The sequence below is a fragment of the Vipera ursinii genome, assembly GCF_947247035.1.
Source record: "Vipera ursinii genome assembly, chromosome: 3".
Classification (NCBI taxonomy): Eukaryota; Metazoa; Chordata; class Lepidosauria; order Squamata; family Viperidae; genus Vipera; species Vipera ursinii.
The window spans coordinates 191,375,840-191,397,082 of record NC_139516.1 but is presented as its reverse complement, the minus strand read 5'-3'; the positions used below and the strand labels follow the sequence as shown (position 1 = coordinate 191,397,082).

The window sequence follows — 21,243 nt, the reverse complement described above, 5'->3', positions numbered from 1 at the left end:
GTTATTTTATGAGTATTCTAATACTTTATTGATTTTTATTTTTTAAAAAATGACCAGAACATTTTGTTTTTCAATAATATAAAAAATGTAATTAACAAAAAAAACCCTTGTATGTTATGATCCATGTTTTAGAAAATAATATTACAAATTAATGAGACCATTTAAATAGCCATGCAATAATCTATCATTTTCCATGAGACTATTTATTGTATATTAATTTATTATATAATGATTTATATTTATAATATACTAATTAATCATCAATAATCTATTTATTATATAATAATACATAGTTCTCTTTCATACTTATAATTATCAAAACCTGGTTAAGGTACTTCAACAAATTCAGTGATGTTAAAATCGCTTAATGAATATACAGATCTGAAAACAGGACACATAAGTACTAATATATAACAAGCTGTATTAAATATATGCTCATTAGCAAATATTTTCTTTCATCTGTTATGAAACTCCTCCCATTTTGCTTCACTGATTATTCTGAATTCTATTATTTTGAAGGAACCTTTCTATGGGCAATCCATAATTTTAGATACTTCTGTCACATTCTCCTTTATTCACACTGTTTTTCTGACCTTTCTCACTGAGTTGCTTCAGTCCGTATTATTTTTTTCTTTTATGCATTTTTATTAACTACGTTTTTTGACAGTATTCCAAATACTCATTAACCATTTATAGAAAGAGTTTATCATGCTATAAGTTTTCTTATTTTCTTCCCAGATGATTTGCAACACAGAATTTTCTTTTTGCTCATAGCAACCACACATTGTGACATTTTGCTATAAAATGTTTCAGCAGTAGCATACATTTCCAATTCTGCAAAACCAGTACCATTCAACACAGACTTTCTGAAATGTCAAGAAGAAACAATTAAGAATACATGCTTTGCTTCAAAATTCATAATACCAGGCCTTTAATAAAATCTATGAATAGGAAAACAGTATTATTAGCAGTATTTTTTTTACAAGTTTGACATTAAAATGAGGGGTTTCAAAGGTAATGTGACTGCAAAATTGAACACAGAATGATGCATACTTACTTGGGGCCTCCCTATGAACCCTTTTTGTGCTCATGAATAATAGAATCAACAAGAAACAAAGGACTGAACTTTGTTTGATAAAAGTTTGATATTACCAAAGAGATCTGTTATTTGGAAAAAAGAGATTTTTGTTGTATTTTCTTAATAGTAGCATAGTATTAGAATTTAGGCTATATATCACCCCCGAATGCTTTACAGCACTCTCTAGATGATTAGGCCATTTACAATGTAAGCATTATTTGCATATTGTCCCCACAGACCGATCTCGGAAATATGGAAGGCTCAGTGAACTTTGAGGTCAGTCAGGATTGAACTCCAGGCTGTGGACAGAGTTTGTTGTATCTTTTAATGTGCTTTGCATGGTTCATATGCATAATACTTGAATACTATGCTGCATTTAGCAAGTGGCAATACTGATATTATTATGGTACCATCCAAAAGCTCACCTGGGATATTAGGAATGAAAAACATCAGAGTATCTATTAATCTGATTTTAAAAATTTAGCAAATGTAACCCAGGATATAATTTTATTTATTTATTAGAGTTATATCTAATATTAGAGTTGATATGCATAGTATTCTCTCCTGTTTTTCAAATAAATATTTCCTGTAGTTTGAACCGATAGACAGTAACTAGCCCAAAGTCACCTGGTGACCTCTATAGATTAAAACTTATCTTTCTGTAGGGCAGCCATGTCAAACTGCCAGCCCATGGGCCAAATGCGTCACACCAAAACCGCGCCCACCCCATTGCTGGCAATGGGGGGGAAAGTCACATGACATCGCAAGTTTGACATGCCTGCTCTAGGGCCAATCCAACACTTGAATCACTAACCATACTGGCTCTCAGTTAGGATTTCATCTGTGTACTGAAATTATTATGTTCTTTTTTTTTCTTAAAATGCAGTATATTGAATTATATGAGCTGCTATACTTCACTTCTAAACAAATACATCAAATATAGAAAAGTACAGTACCAATGAGTGATTGCCAGCTACAGGTATCCTTAGAGCAATGTGCTCCAGGCTTAGAATTTTAATCCTAATAGTAGTATAGCAATAGAACTACCTCTTTTATAAGCAACATATTAGATTTAAAGATTTAACAAAGTAATTGTAGTGAACAGCTTTAAGAGGCCACACTTTTCCCTTGCATTTGCTACAAAGCTAAACTTAAATTTAGGTAGAAATATCTTTTGCATTTAACACACTTCTTTGTTCTTTAGTTGGTATATTTTCTAACTTTTCATGATTGATAAGTAGTGTCCTAGAAAAGTATTGGGCATTAGCAAATCTATGACGAAATTTTGAGAAAAGAAGAAATTCTGAGAATGACTCCCTCTACTAATAGCTTCCTCTAGTAATAGCTCTACTTACATAAAGAAATATAGTAAGCACTAAGCCAGTGGTTCTCAACCACAGCCCCTGGGGGAGGGGCACGATGTTATCACTGGGATCTGCAAAGTCTTGAAGAAATGTTATGATTTAAATCTTGTGTCCATGGCCTCAAAAGGCATTTAAAGGGGGTCCACGGTAAAGAAAAGTTTGAGAACCACTGCACTAAGCAATAAAGATACAGCAGGAAAAAAAAATGTTGGCCAGAGGAAGATGTTTTGGTTTAACAAATACCTTAATAAAATAAAGATATTTAGGTATTTTTGCAAAGGTTTTTGTTTTAGATATTTTATAAAAAAATATAGCTGATTATAATTTGACAGACAGATACCTATTATTGTCCTATAAATACACTGAATATAAAAAGAGCAAAACAAAAAATATTGATATCTATCTTGTATAGATGAATAGCTAATAAAACTGCCTTGCATAAAAAAGTAATAAAGCTTAATAAAAACTGCAGATACAATAGATACTATCCTTGCAGCAAAATGTTGCAGTGCATCTTCACATCTCCAACAAGAATCCATTTATTCAGAATTCCAACAGAAAAGAGACCTTCTTATTCACAATCTCATTATTCACTTTTGCTAAATATAACCTATTTGCATTATCATGGTAAATAGTTCCATATACTGTGTTTGCAGGTTATGGCATGTGGTTTTGAAATATTTTGTCTGCACACAGACAAAAAACTGCATCTGCATTCAATCCATTTTCTCAGCAATCTGCAACATTTATGTATTCTTTACCCAAGAGTAGAGATGCAAAGATTCTGGGGTGGCAAATCAGCCTCATTTTTTCTTTTTCCTTATATTGGGAGTGAGTGGGTGATTATTATTTTTTTAGAGGCTGATTTTTATGTGTGTGATTCGTTTTTTGGTCAGTTTCCAGGGCTCCAGAGCTAAAATCTAATTGCACATAGCTGTACACTGAATGTAAGCCCTGCAAATAACAATGCCCACCTGTACACCATGCTCAGATAGATGAATTCACTATTCATCTTCAATATCCCACTCATTGACTTAATTTCACCCCTACATAACTGGTTTAACAAAGATGTCTCTTTTACAGAGAGAGTTTGCACAAATCTTGACTTTCAAGCATACTATATGCTAGTATATTTGATACTGCTTCTCAATGGATACTCTTTGATTCAGTGGAATACCAAGGGCAGAGCAGCAGGAACGACTGACTCTGGATGTAAGCAATGAGGAAAAGCAGTACCTGGCAGCACAGCAGCAACTAAGGAACGGAGATGTTAAAAACTAATCTGCTCTGGATATAAAAAATGCTAGGTACGCCACTGCTTTGATTACAGTCTTATTTGTATATAATCACCTGAATTAGTGCCAACCGATAGCAGAAAATTAGATTTCATATTGAAGTTTAGAAAAAAAGTATGTTGTCTTTTATGAAAGAAAGCACTGTATCTCTTCCACAATGTTCTCCTCAATTTTCTTTACATGAATATGCTGTTAATTTTTTTCATTATTAATAAGACCTATTTTTAAGATTGTATGCATATATAATGATATAAATGGACATATATGCTAGAACAGAGCAAAGCTAAAAAGCTAATAGCATAGCAACTAACAGGCAAAAATCTGGAATATGCTTTCTGCATATAAATAGCAGCTAAAGTAAGATAAAATCATACTGAAAAAAGAGAAAATCATCACGCATACAAACAACCAATTTATCTACAATCAAAATCCATTTAACCAAATTCTATTTTCAACAGTATCCATTCAAATGTTTCTACAATACCTATAAAGATGGCATGGCATAAAGGCATGTTGGTGCTGGTCTCCATTATTGTATATAATCTGATTGTGACAGCACTATATACATACATATACATACACACACACACACACACATAATGTTGCAAGAAGACAATATATATCCTCAAAGAGATGGCTATTAATCAGTGGAGCTTGATCAGATTAGACCTCTACAAATTCTGACTCACTAAAGCAAAGGCAACATCTTTATGGTAATTTGTTAAATATATCACAAAATTCCAGTTTTCACTGATTGTCCCTAAATGGAAAAACAAACAGCTTTTCCAAGCATTATCACAGAGTGCCATCAGTTTGATACATCACTAGTTACAGTATTTTATTTCAAATTAAAATTATGTTTTAGCCAGAGATAAAATCAACACTTAATTAATAGTTTAGACTTTTCTATTCATTAGTATATCACAAACAGTATCCATTTTTTTACATTTTCAATAGCATTCTACAATTTTAATTTTCAAAATAAGAAAATGAACTAGCTAATTAAGTTAGCACTGAATTTCAGTAGTGATTTTTAACAGTGTTGCTAATATTACTTTATGTATTTATCATTTATAATGCAACATAGACTATGCAAGAAACATGTCTTCATTAAAATAGGTTGCACAAAGAAAAATGTTAGAAGCAGATGAATGGCTCCTAGCAACCCCCTTAATTTTCCCAAATATCTCTCCAATGGATTGGGAAACCTTTGTTATCAGCTTTTGTGTCGTAGCAAGTATGTGGATGAAATATATACTTTATTTATTCCTTTAGTAAATCACCATATCTGCCAGAGATCCATATATTTATAATTGTAAATCAACCATTAAAGCACTTATGAAAAATATCAACAAAAGCCATTTGAACCTCTATGATAATCCAAAATCATTCTAAAATCACATCATAATGAAATAATAAAAAATAATTCTTATAGAAGTCATTATTAAGAAGTAATAAAATTAGTAAACATGATATCAGGTATTAATTATTGGACACCCTCCCAAAATGCTCTACCTTTATTTGCTTCCATTTATTTGCACTTGGCCTGAGATGAGCATGCTAACAGGCAAATTCTGGTTGAAAAAGGCAGCCCTGCAACCTTCTAAGCAGCAAGCTATATGTAGGGACTTATAGACCAAAGCTAGAATTTTACATGCATCTAGAAACTTATTGGCAATAAGTGAACAATCTGTAGCAGAGGTGTGAAATATAGCTGCTACATAATGCCCACTTTCTAAACAGACAGCTGCATTTTGTGCAAATTGTAGTTTCCAAGTAGTTTTCAGTTTCAAATAAAACACACTGCAGTACACCCACTCCTATTTAGTGATTACCTTGGTTAGTAAATGCATGCACATACAATGGTAATTAAAAAAATAATTTTCCAACTAATGCATGCATTTATAACCAAATTTTGTGTACTTGACAACAATGCATGCTAGAGTGAGAGTAATGCTGGCATAGTTGTACAGGATAACTAGTTCAATAAAATGATAGTAACCAACTATTTTTACAGTGTCTCTGCTCTGTTTCTCTCTCAGTTTGGTCTTGATCTTACTTGGTGGCCTAGTAGCTTCTTTCACATGATGTACAATGTGTGAGGTAAAATCAAGCCTTATGTTACTTAAAAGGTGAGGAACCCCCAAGCTGACTTCTGTAACTACAGACTGGAACTGATATCTAAGCACTTATACTGATCTAGCCCACCGACTCTGTTTAGTGAGGTGCTGCAAGCATTGATACACTCTCCTCTCCTATTTAACATTTTTAACATTTAAGCTGCTGGGTAATGTCATCTGATGGTTTGGGTGAGGATATCTCCACCCTGGGCCATCTAATGGGACATCCTGTCTTTGTCTGGAGGGTGTGGGGGTTTGGATAGGGAACAACAGGTTTCAACTCAAGTGGCTTTGGGTTTTTAGTACCTCTGGATTCTGGAGTAATTTCACTTCTTGTTCTGGATGGGGGCTGCACTACCCCAGAGAGAACCTATGTGTAATTTGGAGTACTCTTGGATTTGAAGCTCCTTTTCAAAAAGCAATGTCAGCAATGGCTAGGAGAGCTTTGGCACAGCTATATGTTGTGCACTGATTGTTCCTAGACCTGGCTCCGCTCACAGTCACTCCTGTTGTGATCAACTACCAATTGGACTACTGCAATGGATGGGGCTGCCCTTATAGACCATATATAGCTGTTGCAAAATACAGCAGCAAAGACAGTTGTGGACGCTTTTTGTTTAGCACCTGTGACATCTCTTTTCTATATGTTTCTGGGTTCAATTCAAGTAGCAGGTTGTGACCTATAAAGCCCTACTTATGGGAGCATCTCACCCAAATTGTATCTACTTGTCCTGTGACACCTAGGAGGACATCTAGGACACCTAGAGAGATGCTCCAGGTCACATCTATAAATGTCATCTGACTAATCCCCGAAGGAGAGCTTTTTGTACCATGGTGCTCACCCTCTGGAATGTTTTTCCTCTGCGGACTATACTTGCCCTGACCCTGTTGGCTTTCCGTAAGGCTCTTAAAACCTGGTTTTAAAACCTGTGGCATATAATTGAGACTGTATTATGAATATGTTGTGTACATTGCTGATTTTATCTTGGCTCTTACCCTACATTTATTATTTATCATTGTGCTATGATGTTCTTATTTTATTTTTATTCCATGTTAACCATGTAGAGTAAAAGATTTGAGATGGGTGCCCATATAAATTGAATAAATAAGCCTGAATCCTGATTGAAAGGGATTCTGATAACCATCTTTTAAGAAATTCTGTGTATTCAGGGAGTCCTCGACTTACATCCATTCATTTACTGACTGTTCCAAGTCACAACAGCACTGAATAAGTAACTTATGACCATTTTTCACACTTACAACCATTGCAACAACCCCATGGTCATGTGATCAAAGTTTGGACACTTGGCAACTGGCATGTATTTATGATGGTTGCAATGTCTTGGAGTCACGTGATCACCTTTTGCGACCCTTTGGTAGGCAAAGTCAATACGGAAATCAGATTAATTAAACAACCATGTTACTAACTTAACAAGTGCAGTGACTCACTTAATGGCAAGAAATGATCATAAAATGGGGCAAAACTAACTTAACAACTGTGCTGCTTAGCAATGGAAATTTTGGGCTTAATTGTGGTTGAAAGTCGAGGATAAAGGTAGATAATGCTACCTGTGTTATAGCCATGATGCCATTATAACATTCTTATTTACAAAGGAACGTATACTTTAATTTTTTAATAAATTAAAAATGTAATTTTCTTATAATTATTTATTTCTAATGGAAATATTTATATTTGATATGACATAACATTTAACAGTTATAAATACATTTTCAAACAAAAAAGACAAAGTAAAATGCAAAGTGAGATTAATGGTTCTCTGAATTTATCTATTTCAGGGAATTAAATTATACCACTGTAATATACAAAACAAATGAAACATCTCATAAAATGCATGGGAAATAATCCAGGTTAACAATTGGACAACCATTTGACCGGGAGAGTATAATCCTGCCTTGAGTTAAACTAGAAGACCTTGGAGGCTCCTTTTGGCTCTATGGTTCTATGTTCTTTTGTGATATACACATTGGCTCCATGTGATTTTTAAGTAGGTTTTTAAAATATCTTTATAGACAGAGTCTGTATTATGATAGAGTCTATAAGAATGTGGAAAACCACTTTTTTAAATTAAGAGATTAAAAGTTTATGTTGAGGGATAAACTTGTATCTAAAATAGCTGGAAGCTCTCTTTCAGGGATAAATTGTACTTCTTACACTGCTACGACATAGGAATAGTGTTCTTCAGTTGAAGAAGTTTTTAAAACATTCACTGAACTTAAAACTTTGTAAAAGTTTGTTTTATATCCAGAATCAGTTTAAGACTGTTTAGCAGCCAGATCCTCAATCCTTTTTCCATTTAGTTAAGAGCATATTCTAAATAAAATGTGAATAGCATTGGTTTGTCACTCTTTTACTCAGCTACATTTGTGGTTCTGAGAAAGTGACTTAGGCTAGAAATGTGATGTTACCTAGCCAGCAGCTTATAATGTGGGTTATTTATTTATTTTTAACTAGGCGAAACAACCAAGTTTGGATATAGCATTCTTTGCCTGTTCATAGTAGCATTGAACAATCATTTTTCTCCAACATTTACATACAACCTCTATTCCAGAGACTTCTGAATAATTAATATATTTTTAGAATCTGTAGCTTAATTTATGTTGCCATCCATAACTGATTCACACATGTGTAGTGGTGGGATTCAGCCAGTTCACACCACTTCAGCAAAACCAGTAGCTAATTTTTTGTTGCCCAGGCCCAGAATGGACTTCCAGAAGCGGCATCCACACAGAGGACCAATTGTTCACATATCTGAATCCCACCACTGCACATGTGGTCCATTAAAAGTAGAGTATCAAAACCTGCTTCATAAATTTTAGCCATGATATATACATACATTATTCATGTGTTATTTTCACTTAGAATATTTATATGGCTCCTATAGTACAACAATGCTGCATAATCCAAATTCCTATGAATTAAATAAAATCAATAAGCATTTGCAACCCTCTAAAACACAGTAGTAATGCTATTTTAAAGATAAAATTCTAACCTACATTTTCAGAGCTCTGGAAATAAGACGAATTAAAATTCAAATGATTTTAAAATTTAAAACTATTCTCTTTTTTTAACTTCTTATAAGTTCTTCTAATTTAAAATGCTCACTTACTTCTCTCCAGGGTCCCTTTTGGTGGGAGTTGTGGCAACTGTCTACCCCTGCGTCCTGCCACCGGAGTACTTGATGGGCTTGTTTGGACTGACCCCGAATGAGCATGTGACCTACAGGACACACATCAAGAGAAACCAACAATTACAACACATATTTATTCTTATGTAGTTTGACAACAGAGGAATGATTAATGGCTTTTGTGCATGTTGAACTTTAATTGAAATGATGACTGTTCAACCTTAAAGATTTTAAAAAGCATAGTTACCAGTAAGATAGGTTTATCTGGAAACTAAAGGGAACAATATTGAAAAGATGGCACAAAATATGTTTTGTAACTTCATCTGTTAACCATATAAAGAAATATATGTAGAGGTATATGCATACTGAGACATACTGAAATAAAATAAAAAAGAAGTATATGTATAAATATGACTTATTTCCACGTTCAACTAACAAACATTTCAAATTCCAACTAACAGTGAGATGATGACAGGCAATAAATCAAAAGTATATTTCAATGAGTGAAATGAAATAATATTATTGTTACTGATTGTTATAATTCACAATAGAAAAGCAAACAAGCCAGACAATAATCTGATTTGGACGTATCTTCTCCAACTTCATTCCACTATTTGTAAAAAAAACAAAACAAAACAAAACAAAAAAACCCCTAAATAAATCAATACTGTTTAATCATGAATAAAATACATCACCAAAACAAGACAAAATGCAAAAACATGCACACAGCAAATAAGAGAAAACAGTGATTAATAAATCAAATTAGTACAAATTTAAGAAACTTTTAAAGTATCATTTGATGTTATGATTATTATTCCATAAGCGATGTCTGATGATCACATTTAATTACTTCTTCTGTAAGAGAAATACATGATAATTATGAAGTGTTTGAGAGTAAGAAATCACACAGGATTCCTAATAAATGAGAAATCACAAACAAATGTAAGTAATTGTTATTAATTATTGTTAGTAAACAAATTACAATGGCAGCTACACCATTATATCCCAATGGAATATAAGTAGTGTATTGATGTTGGCAGGGTTAGTATCTACAACTACTAGTGATCAGCCAATGATGAAAGGAAATATTATTGAAGTTTTTGGAAAATAAAAAAGTGAGCTGGTGGGGCAGGATTAATCCATCTGTTTCACCTCGATAATGCAGGTGAGGGAGGGGCAGATCTTCCGGTCATTAATGAAGGCATCGATCTCATGAGGTTTGACTCAGGACGCTCAGTGGATCGGGAGCGGGGGCTGGGCCGCTCTAGCACTGGACGCTGTTCTGTTGATCTGGATCTTTGATATGGTAGTCTAGGTTCCCAATTCCTGTAATGTTAGTCAAAAAGCAGCTCAATTGACTTTTATCTGTGGTTATGCATTATGCTGCAGCACATTGGATTTGGAGCTATCCAACATAAACTAATTTTAATAACTTTTTAAATAACTTTTTAAAGTTTTCTTCTTGCTAATATTAAGTGGGTATAAAGAAGTATACTTCCTTAAAATGGTTATGTGAAGAAAATAATTTAGACCGTTTATGCAGTGGAATAAAATCTAATAATTTTGCATTAAATTGCATTACTATTTTGGGATAATTCAGAATTCAAAAGAAAAGGTGCAATTCTCTATAAATATTAAACAGATTAATATTTTTTAAAAAATCATTTTTCCATATAATTGCTGTCTGTCAGCAGTTATTTATGCTGGCTCATTTCAACAGAATCACTAAATATGAACAAAGGATTTTAAAAATCCTAAATAACATTTCTCATTTACTGTGTATTAGTTTAACTGTCAGGTATAACTGTAGCAAGAATTAAACAATTTTAAATGAGAACAAATGCATTTGTGATATATATGCACATATGGCATAAGCTGTACTTTTGTGCAAAAAAGATCAAACACATCAGATTCAAGGACATCCAAGAAACCACATGGAAATATATGAAGAATTTTCAAACAATTATTCAAAATTGCTGTGGCAGAAATTAATTTTAGGTAATGGGTCCATACTGGTTCTATAAGATAGTAGGATTTTTACAGTGTGTATAGTGTGTACGTTATTAAAAGATCCTTAAAGTCTGTAAAGTTTTCCCTCAATACAGTAAAGATAACATAAATACTGTCATATATTTATTTTGGTTCATGAACGTAGCTTCAACTGAGGATTTAGAGTTTTACCTATACAGAAAACCAAGTTTAACTTTAGTATTAAGGAGAGCAAAAGAACACTAGATAGTTGTATTACAAAGAGGTTATAAAATTGCAAAATGTGTTTCTAAAGTTATCCTTTAGTATAGCATTGATTTGAATTTTGCATAACTTGCTTTTTTTCAGTAAAGCATCATCTAGGGAAACTCAATGCAGGTGGTGGTGGTACCTCATTCAATAAATAAAGTTTGTTTAGGGTTTTTTTAAGCAACTGAAAAATGTGCTACAATGTTATTGTTTATTTATTTATAAAGAAAAAAGTGAGAGTTGAATATATACAGAAGTGATACACATTCATTTAAAAAAACACGATAAAATAATATAGAAGAGACTCTAGCATCAAATTCTTGCTTGCTGATGCAAATTTCAACACAACGAAATGTAGCTATTTTCATGAAGATATTAGTGAACTGATCCCGTGATAAAAATATATTACAAGTAGTCCTTGACTTACAACCATTCCTTTAGTGACCATTTGAATGGCACTGAAAATAGTGATTTACAATTGGTCCTCTCACTTACAAATGCCATAGTATCCCCACAGTCATGTGTTCTTGATTTCGGCTAACTTTTCACTTAAGAACTATCTTGCTAGCAACAGAAATTCTGGTTCCATTTGTGATCACAAGTCAAGGACTACCTATACTTCATCTTAAGGCCTCCTAAAACAGTCAGTAAAGAGGTATTATTAGGAGTACTAGATATAGTAAAAAGGACAGCGCAGTAATATGCCAGGAGCACTGTGTCTTCCTTCAAGTATTTTAGAAAATAAGACATCAAACCTCATTAAAGTAAAGGTGAAGAACAGATATTGATACTGATATAGATAACATAGCTATAAATAAAGCTACACAAAAGAGCTCTCTATTGCAAAAGTTCAACACCTTCAATCTATCTCTTTGCAAATCCAAATCAACAACTTATTAATGTTCCTTCCATTTGATTGTACATGAAAGCCTCACAGAAAAAAATCAAAACAATATTTTCACTTTATGCTCCAAATAGGCAGACACATTTGATCATATGACCAGCAAGGAAGGGCTAAGTATCAGGGAGACAGCTTATCTAGAATCAGCCTTTTAAAGGCAGATTTCAGTCTAACAACAGATTACCTTCCTACCAATAAAGTGATGGGGAGTTTTATTGGTAAAAGATTCGGAATGCCTTTGTTCTGAATCCCTATATTCATAAAATAGCTTAAGCACACTAAACTTCATGAATTAAATTATATACAGTAGCTCTTGACATGCCAATATCAGAGGTGCATAGGAAGGAGAGGTACCCCCACAACTAGCACAGGAGAACACTATAAAAGAATTTTGAACATTTCCTTAACATGGGAGAAGGGAATATATTTAATTATAATTTATTTATTTTTATCCTGCCTTTATGATTTTTATAAAATAACTCAAGCTGGTGAACATACCTAATATTCTCTCCTCTTTTATTCTCCCCCAACAACAAGGCTATGAAGCAAGATGGACTGAGAGAGAGTGACTGGCCCAAAATTACCTAGCCAACTTTTATTCCTAAGGCTGTACTAGACTACTGCACTAACCTGGTGCCTTCACCACTAGACCAACTCTACTCAGTTCCAGATCTGAGCAAGGCTACCAGCAGCAGGTTGCCAACTGGCACAGTTCCCTGAATGCAGGCATTCTAATTTCTGCAAAAAGCTCTGCAACCCACGAGGAAAAATATCGAACCTCACAATAACTGTGTTTGTATGAGAAGTATAGTTGATATCGACCCAGCTCCAGCGTCAAGTTGACATCCGGCATTTCTACCAACTAGCCAATCAACCAAGCCAGACCACTTTGCCCCAGGGAAACCCATACAAGATGCTGACTTGGAATGTGGCTGGCTGGAAAGGGATGGTTGATGGTGGTCTAATGAATTTCCTCTCTAGATTTGATGTAATAGCTTTTCAGGAAACCTGGTTAACCGAAATGGATGAACCAGTACAACTGCCAGGCTTCCAGGAATGGACTTTCTCAGCCCAAAAAACAAAGGGAGACCCTCTGGTGGGTTATGTATTCTTATAAAGCAAGAATTGCAATGGCAGGGAGATAAATTATACAACGAAGACAAGTATTCGTATTTTCTAGCTGTTAAATTTGGATATAAAGAGTTCGAGTTAATACTGGTAAATGTATTCCTCCAAACACATCCTGGTGTTACAACTTCGAATTCTGGACGGGTCTGGAAGTTATCCTAGAAGATATATATGCATTGTACCCTCAGTTCATAGTGGTTCTACTAGGAGATTTTAACGTTAGGTTGGGTCCCTCTTTGTATAAGTTAGCACAGAAGAATGGAGTCCCAGGGAATAAAAGAAATGCTTTCCAACAATATAAATAGTATTTAAATCCTATCAATTTATTCATAATTTAGTTTGACTAATGACTAAAAGTTATGTAAGAATAAAAATATAAAGTAGTCACAATTAATTTTTTTGCATTATGAACCTTGTTTACACATTCAATTTTCTTGTCAGCTGGTTGAAGATCTATATAATAACAGGAAAATAGTACTCTACATATCAATACTTTTTAACTGAGCATATAAAATTTGTATAGTTTTAATAGACTAAAAGTCATTTGGAACCTAGGATTTGGTCATTCGCCAAGTCCTTCAAAAGAATTAAATGAAATTAGTTAAAAATATATTTTAGCTAAAATGTCTCATGCAAAGAAATGAATTTGCAAAATTACTTTGCTAATGCTGAAATAAAACAATGGAGATTATCTTGAGCTTTACATTATTTATATTATGTTTACATAAGTAGAAGATTGCAGGCACAAAAGACTAAGTACAATGAAGTTGAATTCATCAAGGCCAAAGTGTTTAAAGTATAGACTCTTAAACTAAACAAACAGGAAGCACAAAGATAAAACAATAGGAACAATTCATTGCTTTTCAAAAATATTTTCCTGCCTTTTTTGCACTGCATTTTATTTTCTGTGCATGATATCTAATGTTCAAATTAAACAATGAAAGCAATGAATATCAAATAAAAACATTAAAATGCAGCAAATTATGGTGCATTTGACTGATCACATACAGCGTTCTCTATTTCTAGAGACAATAGAAGCACTACAAGAAAAATCACACAAATTATGCCTAGAAGTCAGAAGCTTAATCTAAGCCAAATACTTTTTACTGGAATACCTGTCAGTATCTGTGGAAGGCTGTTGGATTTCAATCCTTGGACATGCTATTCTTGTATTAGCTATTGGAATTTTGCTGTTTGATCACAGATATAAAATAACCTGTTAGCACATTTTTAATAACTACTGTTATGAACAAATTTCTAATGTTAAAAAACTGTTAAGCTACAATAGCAATAGCACTTATACCTATATATGGCTCCATACTGCTGTAGAGCATTCTCTGAGCTGTTTACAAATGCCAGCATATTGCCCCCAACAATCTGAGTCCTCATTTTACTGACCTCAGAAGGATGGAAGGTTGAGTCAACCTTCAGCCAGTCAGGACTGAACTTCTGGTAGAGGGCAGAATTTGCCTGAAATACTGCATTCTAATCTCTGCACTACCATGGCTCAGAAACAAAGTTAAAATAATATAATATTGTATAACTTGGCTGAATTACTTTTAAAATAATAGTTACCAATTAAAGTTTATACTACTGGTTCAAACACCCAAAATTTACACACACACACAAGAGAGAGAATGAGAGAGAGAGAGAGAGAGAGAGAGAGAGAGAGAGAGAGAGAGAGAGAGAGAGAGAGAGAGAGAGAGAGAGAGCGCTTATTTACTTATTTTAAAATCTGGTGAAATATCTGAACACAAATGTCACAAAAAATACTTATATATACAGTAATTTCTGCCATACATATGAATGATAATACATCAAACTATGTATGTTGCTACAGAACTTCACTGCACCTGCAGAGGATTCTATCTCTACCGCCATGCCTATATTTTTTTTTATTTTTTTAATTCCATTTATATCCCGCCCTTCTCCAAAGACTCAGGGCGGCTTACAAGCTTAGCAGTAGCCTTCATTCTATGTATATGCCTGCTTATTAGGGCTTTCACACACACCCCAAGCGGCATTATTACAAAGTCAGCTTAATTGCCCCCAACAATCTGGGTCCTCATTTTACCTACCTCGGAAGGATGGAAGGCTGAGTCAACCTTGAGCCTGGTGGGATGCGAACCTGCACTAATTGCAGGCAGCTGGTGTTACTTAAGGAGGCATTAGCCCACTGCTCCACCAAGGCTTAAGGATCTTAAGCAAATAAGGCTTAGGGATCTTAAGCAAATATTGAAGAAAGCAAGTCCCTTTCAAAATATGCTGCAAAAATATGAATTTGAAGCAAATAACAATTACAAAAATATTTCCCTTTAAAGCAACTTTGTAGCAAATTAATATAGTCTGTTAGGAATCTAGAGAGAGAGAAATCAAAATCTAGATTTTAGAATCTTTGAAAATTTACATTAACAAGCACTTCAACATTTAATTTAATCTTACTCAATTAGATTTTTTAAAAAAAATCTGATACATCCTGACATCAGATCTCTTTACATAATTTTATATTCTTTATGTAATGCTATAGTTAGATGAGCATAGTATGCAAGGCACCTAAAATATATAACAACAGTATATTATAATGAGTGTTCAACTACACTCATATATAGTCTGTAGCATCTACAAAAACTAAAATGAAATAGGAAATTGCCATCTATATAATAACATGATTTACTTTGTCCAAAAATGTGCTTTTCACCATCGTTAGTTTCTGCACAAAGTACATACAGTTTTGGGTCTTGGTAAGTAAACACAATTGGCTTTATTTATATCTCAGTACCAAAAAAATGGAACCAAAATGGGGACCATTTGAAGACAAGATTATAGAAGTACAAAACTTCTATTAAAAACTACTTAAACTCGATTTTACAGAGCTGGGGGGGGGTTGGAGGGAGATTGGTGCCCTTTGAGTCTGTTTGAACACCTCATGACTGCTTGGACTGCTCCCTGCAGTTATCTCAGCATGTTTCAAAAATATTTTGTAAGTACAGGTAGTCCTTGACTTACAATGGCAACTGGGACCATAATTTCCATTGTTAAGCAATGTGTCACTTAGGGATGGCAAGCCCTGCAGTCTCTGCAGCAATCATTAACCAAACTCCATTACAATTAGGCAAGGCAACTTCCTGCCGGCTTTCCATAACCAAAGTCAATAGGAAGCTGGCAGAAAGTTGCAAGTCCCAGATGAGCAGACAGGCAATGCCAGGTGGAGCAGGAAGTGAGGAGAGTGTGCAGGGTGGGAGAAAGGGTCAAGGAGATACAAGGGTAATGCAGCACAGATTGAGTGCACAGGATTTCAGAGTTCCATGAGGGGCGCAGCACATATTGGGGAGGGGGTGCAAATGGGTGAGAGGCATAGCACTGGTCAGGGAGGGTGTGGTGCGGTGGAAGCAAAGAAGAGGTGGGGGACCATGGGTAGGTGGGTGAGATTAAGCCCAGCACTTTATAGCCTTCCCTCCTGGCTTCAACATTTACTTTCTGAGTAAGGTAGCAGGGAAGGTTGCAAATGGCAATCAGGTAATCATACACTATTGCCACCAGTTGTAAGTGAAAAAACAGTTGTCAAGTCCAAGTCCCCAAATCACAATCATATGACCATAAGGTGTGTGTGATGGGACAGCCTGAACTTGAAGGACTGATAGTAACCACCATTTGTTCAGCACTGTCATAGGTTTGATTGGTTGTTGAAGAATGGTCCTGTACTCAGAAGTGGTGCAGGCACACTGTTTGTATACTGTTCAATAAAGAACTCTTCCTTTTTTAAAACTATAGTTATGTAAGTTTTGAAGCACTTCTTCTGATTCATTTTTATGTAATTTTTCAAGTTTTTCTTTCATTCTTTCTATTTACAATAAGTCAGTGAAGTAATTATGTTGTTGGCATGTCTTATGTCTAAAGTGTCACCTAATTTTATGTACCCCTATTTGAGGTATTTTCAACACATCACTCTCATAAGAGGTATTGATAGGTGGGCTCTATTAACAAACACAAGGGCTGCAGATTAGATTGGGAGGTAAATAAATCATTTAAATGCTTCAGCAGCAAGCTATTTGTTGCCATTAGGTTTGTCCATGAAGTTGAGAAACGTTTGGAAGGTCTCTATTTACTTCACTTCATGAAATGATACCAGAATTTTTTTCCCTTCTCAATTTTTTTCCAGATTGTAAGCTTGTGACCCAATGTTCTTTCCACTGTTTTAATCTAAGCCACTAAGATTTTTTATTCTTTCTTATAGAAGAATAAAATGTGTAGCAAATCTCTTTCTCAAAACATGAAAATATTTTTAACACTTCCATGGAAAATCTGAATGGTTAAGGATTTTTTTCAATGCCATTATACTAATTAGGATTTACATTATAGATTTCATTAGTTTCCTACTTTTTAATAGCAGGAAACTATGTAATTATTTGTCAATAATCATAACTGGAGAGGACTTTTAGGGCTGCTAAAGGGAACCTGAGGATTGCATGCATCCCTGTGCATGTAGGGCAGACATGTCAAACTTGTGACATCACATGACATCACAAGACGTATCGAGACTGTTTTGCCATTGCCGGTGCAGCTTCCAGCAGTTTGACACCCCTGATGTAGGGTATCTATATCTGAAGAATAACTGGATTTTAAAAAATATTACTAAAATCTAATGCTCATAGAATTGGTTTCAAAAGGGAAGAAATAAAGTATAAACTAAAATAATGCTCTATTTAAATTATAAATACAATCCTACATTACAGAATCATAATACTTTACACTTTACTCACCTGTAATTTTCAGCTGTACCATTGACTACATGATCTGCCCATGAACTTGCACCATTGTAATACCTTTGCAATGCAGTTAAAATAAAGACAAGTTATAAGTATGAAGTTATATTCCAAACAATTTTTCTCATGAGATATATTTTTATCTCAGTAATCAGGCAAGGAATTCTCCTTAATTCTTTTCACTATAAATACATTTGGGGAATTAATCTTTATTCTTTATAACTATTTATAACTATTACCTTTTGGTCAGGGCATTTAACTAATACTTAATGATTAATTGTTATAATATGATATGATATAATTAATATAATATAATATAATATTGCTTTTAATATTTTAATATTTGTTATGTTAGTTGTAAGTGACCTAGAGTCACTTTGCAGCATGAGAAATTTTGTAAGTAAATAAATAAATATATCAGGTCTTGATAGAAATATTATATGCAACTATATTTATTTGACACAGCACTTGGTCCAAAGAACTCTCAGTTTCTTTTCAGGTACAAGCTGCACAGCCTAACAATCATCACAATCTTATTTTGTATCTGATTGTGAATATAGCTGGCACAAGAACTCTGCAAAGGCAAGGGAGATGGGAGAAATCTATTCATTGAGTCTATGTAATACTTCACCTATATGGTATCTATTCCTGAAAATAAAATAAAGTCTTTCCATCAACAGAACAACTCTAGATACAGGTAGGTATCTAGGTAAATTTATTTATTAAACAAAATTTGCTCAATAAATCTGATAGTGATACGCACACTATATAAATAATAGCAGCAACAAGAATAGTGAAGTTATAAAATTGCCAAACATCTGTATAAGAAATAAATTATACAACAGTAGTGAAACAGTTAGTACAGATATTAAACATATTATATGAGAGGTAGCCTTTATACAGCATCCTTAGCCATTTGTAAGACCACCCAATGTAATGAATTATATTAGTCTTAAAAATGAGCAAACAGTTCAGATTTAGCCACCTTGAGCATTATATAGACTAACTTCACCAGAAGTGTTCCAATCTTGACAGAAAGTATTCCACTCACAAAAAAGCATTTCAAGATCAGCTACATTTGAAATGGTTACAAACTTATTCAAAAGTCAAAGCAGCCTGTTTTTAGCTCAAATTGGTTTTAATGCAAAACATTTCGCACACTTCTGATGAGCCTTAATCATACTGAAAGTCAAAACTACTGTATGCTCTTCTACCACATCTGTAGTATGTTAAACCAAATTAAGATTCCCATCATCTTTGAGGGGTCGGAAGTTGATAATCAACACACTGTAAGTCCATGTCTATTATCTCCCTCAAAATTCTACACTGCAAACTCTTAAATATATTCTTTATATATCTATCTGTCTATAAGTAAATACCTTTCGAGAGCAGGAGAAATAAACGTGTCATCAACATATGCATTAGGCTCTCTTCCCTCCTTCCTACTCCTCCTGAACATAAAATAAACAGTAAAGGTATTTTAGAATGGCCTTGCATACTTCTGCTGATGCATGATAATGTCCACCAAATATCAAGCAACTTTTAGCACAATGCAAAGTAAAAATAACTTGTAACCTGAAAACAGCTATTTTCTAAATAATTCCATATTCAAACAAGATTCATATGCCTGTGATGACCTTATATTCAACAACTATGTTAAGACATTCTATGCTTTAACTTAACAAAAGCAATTATGGCAAGACTTTCAGCCCATAAATTCACTCATGTGAACTGGCCTATTACTGAAGCATGTGAACAGTCAATGTTGTAGTGTGTATAGTAGAAAATATCCAACATAGTGAAATTAGGACATGAGGTAAACCTGAACATTTATCTCTGAATGTAGATTGGTGGTAGATTCACCAAGGTAAGCCATTTTTTTGTAAACTTTTAAAGGTTTGGGAAAATGAATTATTCATTCCCAACAATTCAAGTAATGTGTTCTGGCTCCAAGCACCTCACTAAAATGTTTAGCTTAGTTCCCTTTTATGCTTAGCTATTAATTCAGTCAACCTTGAGGAGCTATGCGAGAGGATGGGGTAACGGCAACATTAAAATGCTACTACACATAATATTCAATATTACCTGTTAGGGATGTTATGGATTTTTTTTCAAATTAAGTAATACAATTGACCAAAACAGAATGTGTTATAGCACAAGGGGGAGTGTGGATACCTTTTTCAAAATATTCTGTGATGATGGGTAATAGGTATAATAGCCAACAGAATGTTCTTTCAGTATAAGCTGAGTGTTGTTCAAGTTAAATTCTTACTTATGGCAAAAATAATGCCATGATAATTTATAATTTAATGATTTCTAATTTAGATTACAGAAGTCACTCTATATGGAACTGGCCTTAAAAATATTTAGTAAGTTCAGCTAATGCAAATACTCCAAGTAGACCTTTATCTGTGATGCTCTTTTAGGTCATGTACTATTAGTTGTAAAACCATTAAATGCTTTGTTTCTGAGCAGATCCAAGATGCTGATTTAGTTGCATAAATCCTTAAAAAGATTGTATCCAAGCTATCAAAAAGTTGACTTCATTTTCAATTTATAGATAATTTCTGATCAACACTGGAATTACAACAACCGCCGCTAGAGAAAATATTTATTACAGCGTATAGAGAAAGTATTTTTATATGTATAATAAATTAGACTTCATTTTTTGTGTGGGAATACCATTGAAGCTTACATTCAATTTTTATTTCTCCTATCAAAACGGGCAGGGACCCATTACCCTGAGAAAGTTTGCATTCAAGGGCTGCAGTATGTTCATTCCCGCTCTATATCTACAGTATATTAATCTTCAGTTGGCTTTCTGAAGGCCATCAGGGTCAGTGCTAGTCCTATCTCATGGAGGATCATTCCAACAACAGGTACTGCAACAGAAAAGACACTTCTCCTGATTGCATCAGATGACATGAAGTGTGCCCATTCTAGAGACAGGCAGATATCAATTGGGAGAAGCAGTTTCACTTACAATACAGTCCTGTTCCATGTAGGGCTTTATATGTGATAACTTGCATTTTTAATTGCACCCAGAAGCTAACAAGGAAGCCAGTGCAGCTCGGAAAGTAGGTTAGTTACATGAGCATATATTGATGTGCCCATGACTTCCTGTGCTGCGGCATTCCAGATTTATTATAGCTTCTGGATAGTCTTCAACAGCAACCCACATAGCCAAGTTGAAGTAGTCCAGCTGGGAAA

General features: G+C 34.1%; 1 protein-coding gene across 1 annotated transcript in view; it reads right to left on the bottom strand.

Annotated features, from left to right (window-relative positions):
- RIMS2 (regulating synaptic membrane exocytosis 2) overlaps nt 1-21,243 on the bottom strand; it is a gene marked incomplete at both ends in the record, with an annotated part of 276,924 nt that overhangs the window by 73,959 nt on the left and 181,722 nt on the right. The window contains 6 exon segments of the mRNA XM_083359700.1: nt 8,986-9,095; nt 10,156-10,331; nt 10,334-10,375; nt 10,378-10,408; nt 18,031-18,093; nt 19,413-19,484. Coding sequence (XP_083215826.1) covers nt 8,986-9,095; nt 10,156-10,331; nt 10,334-10,375; nt 10,378-10,408; nt 18,031-18,093; nt 19,413-19,484 — 494 coding nt within the window.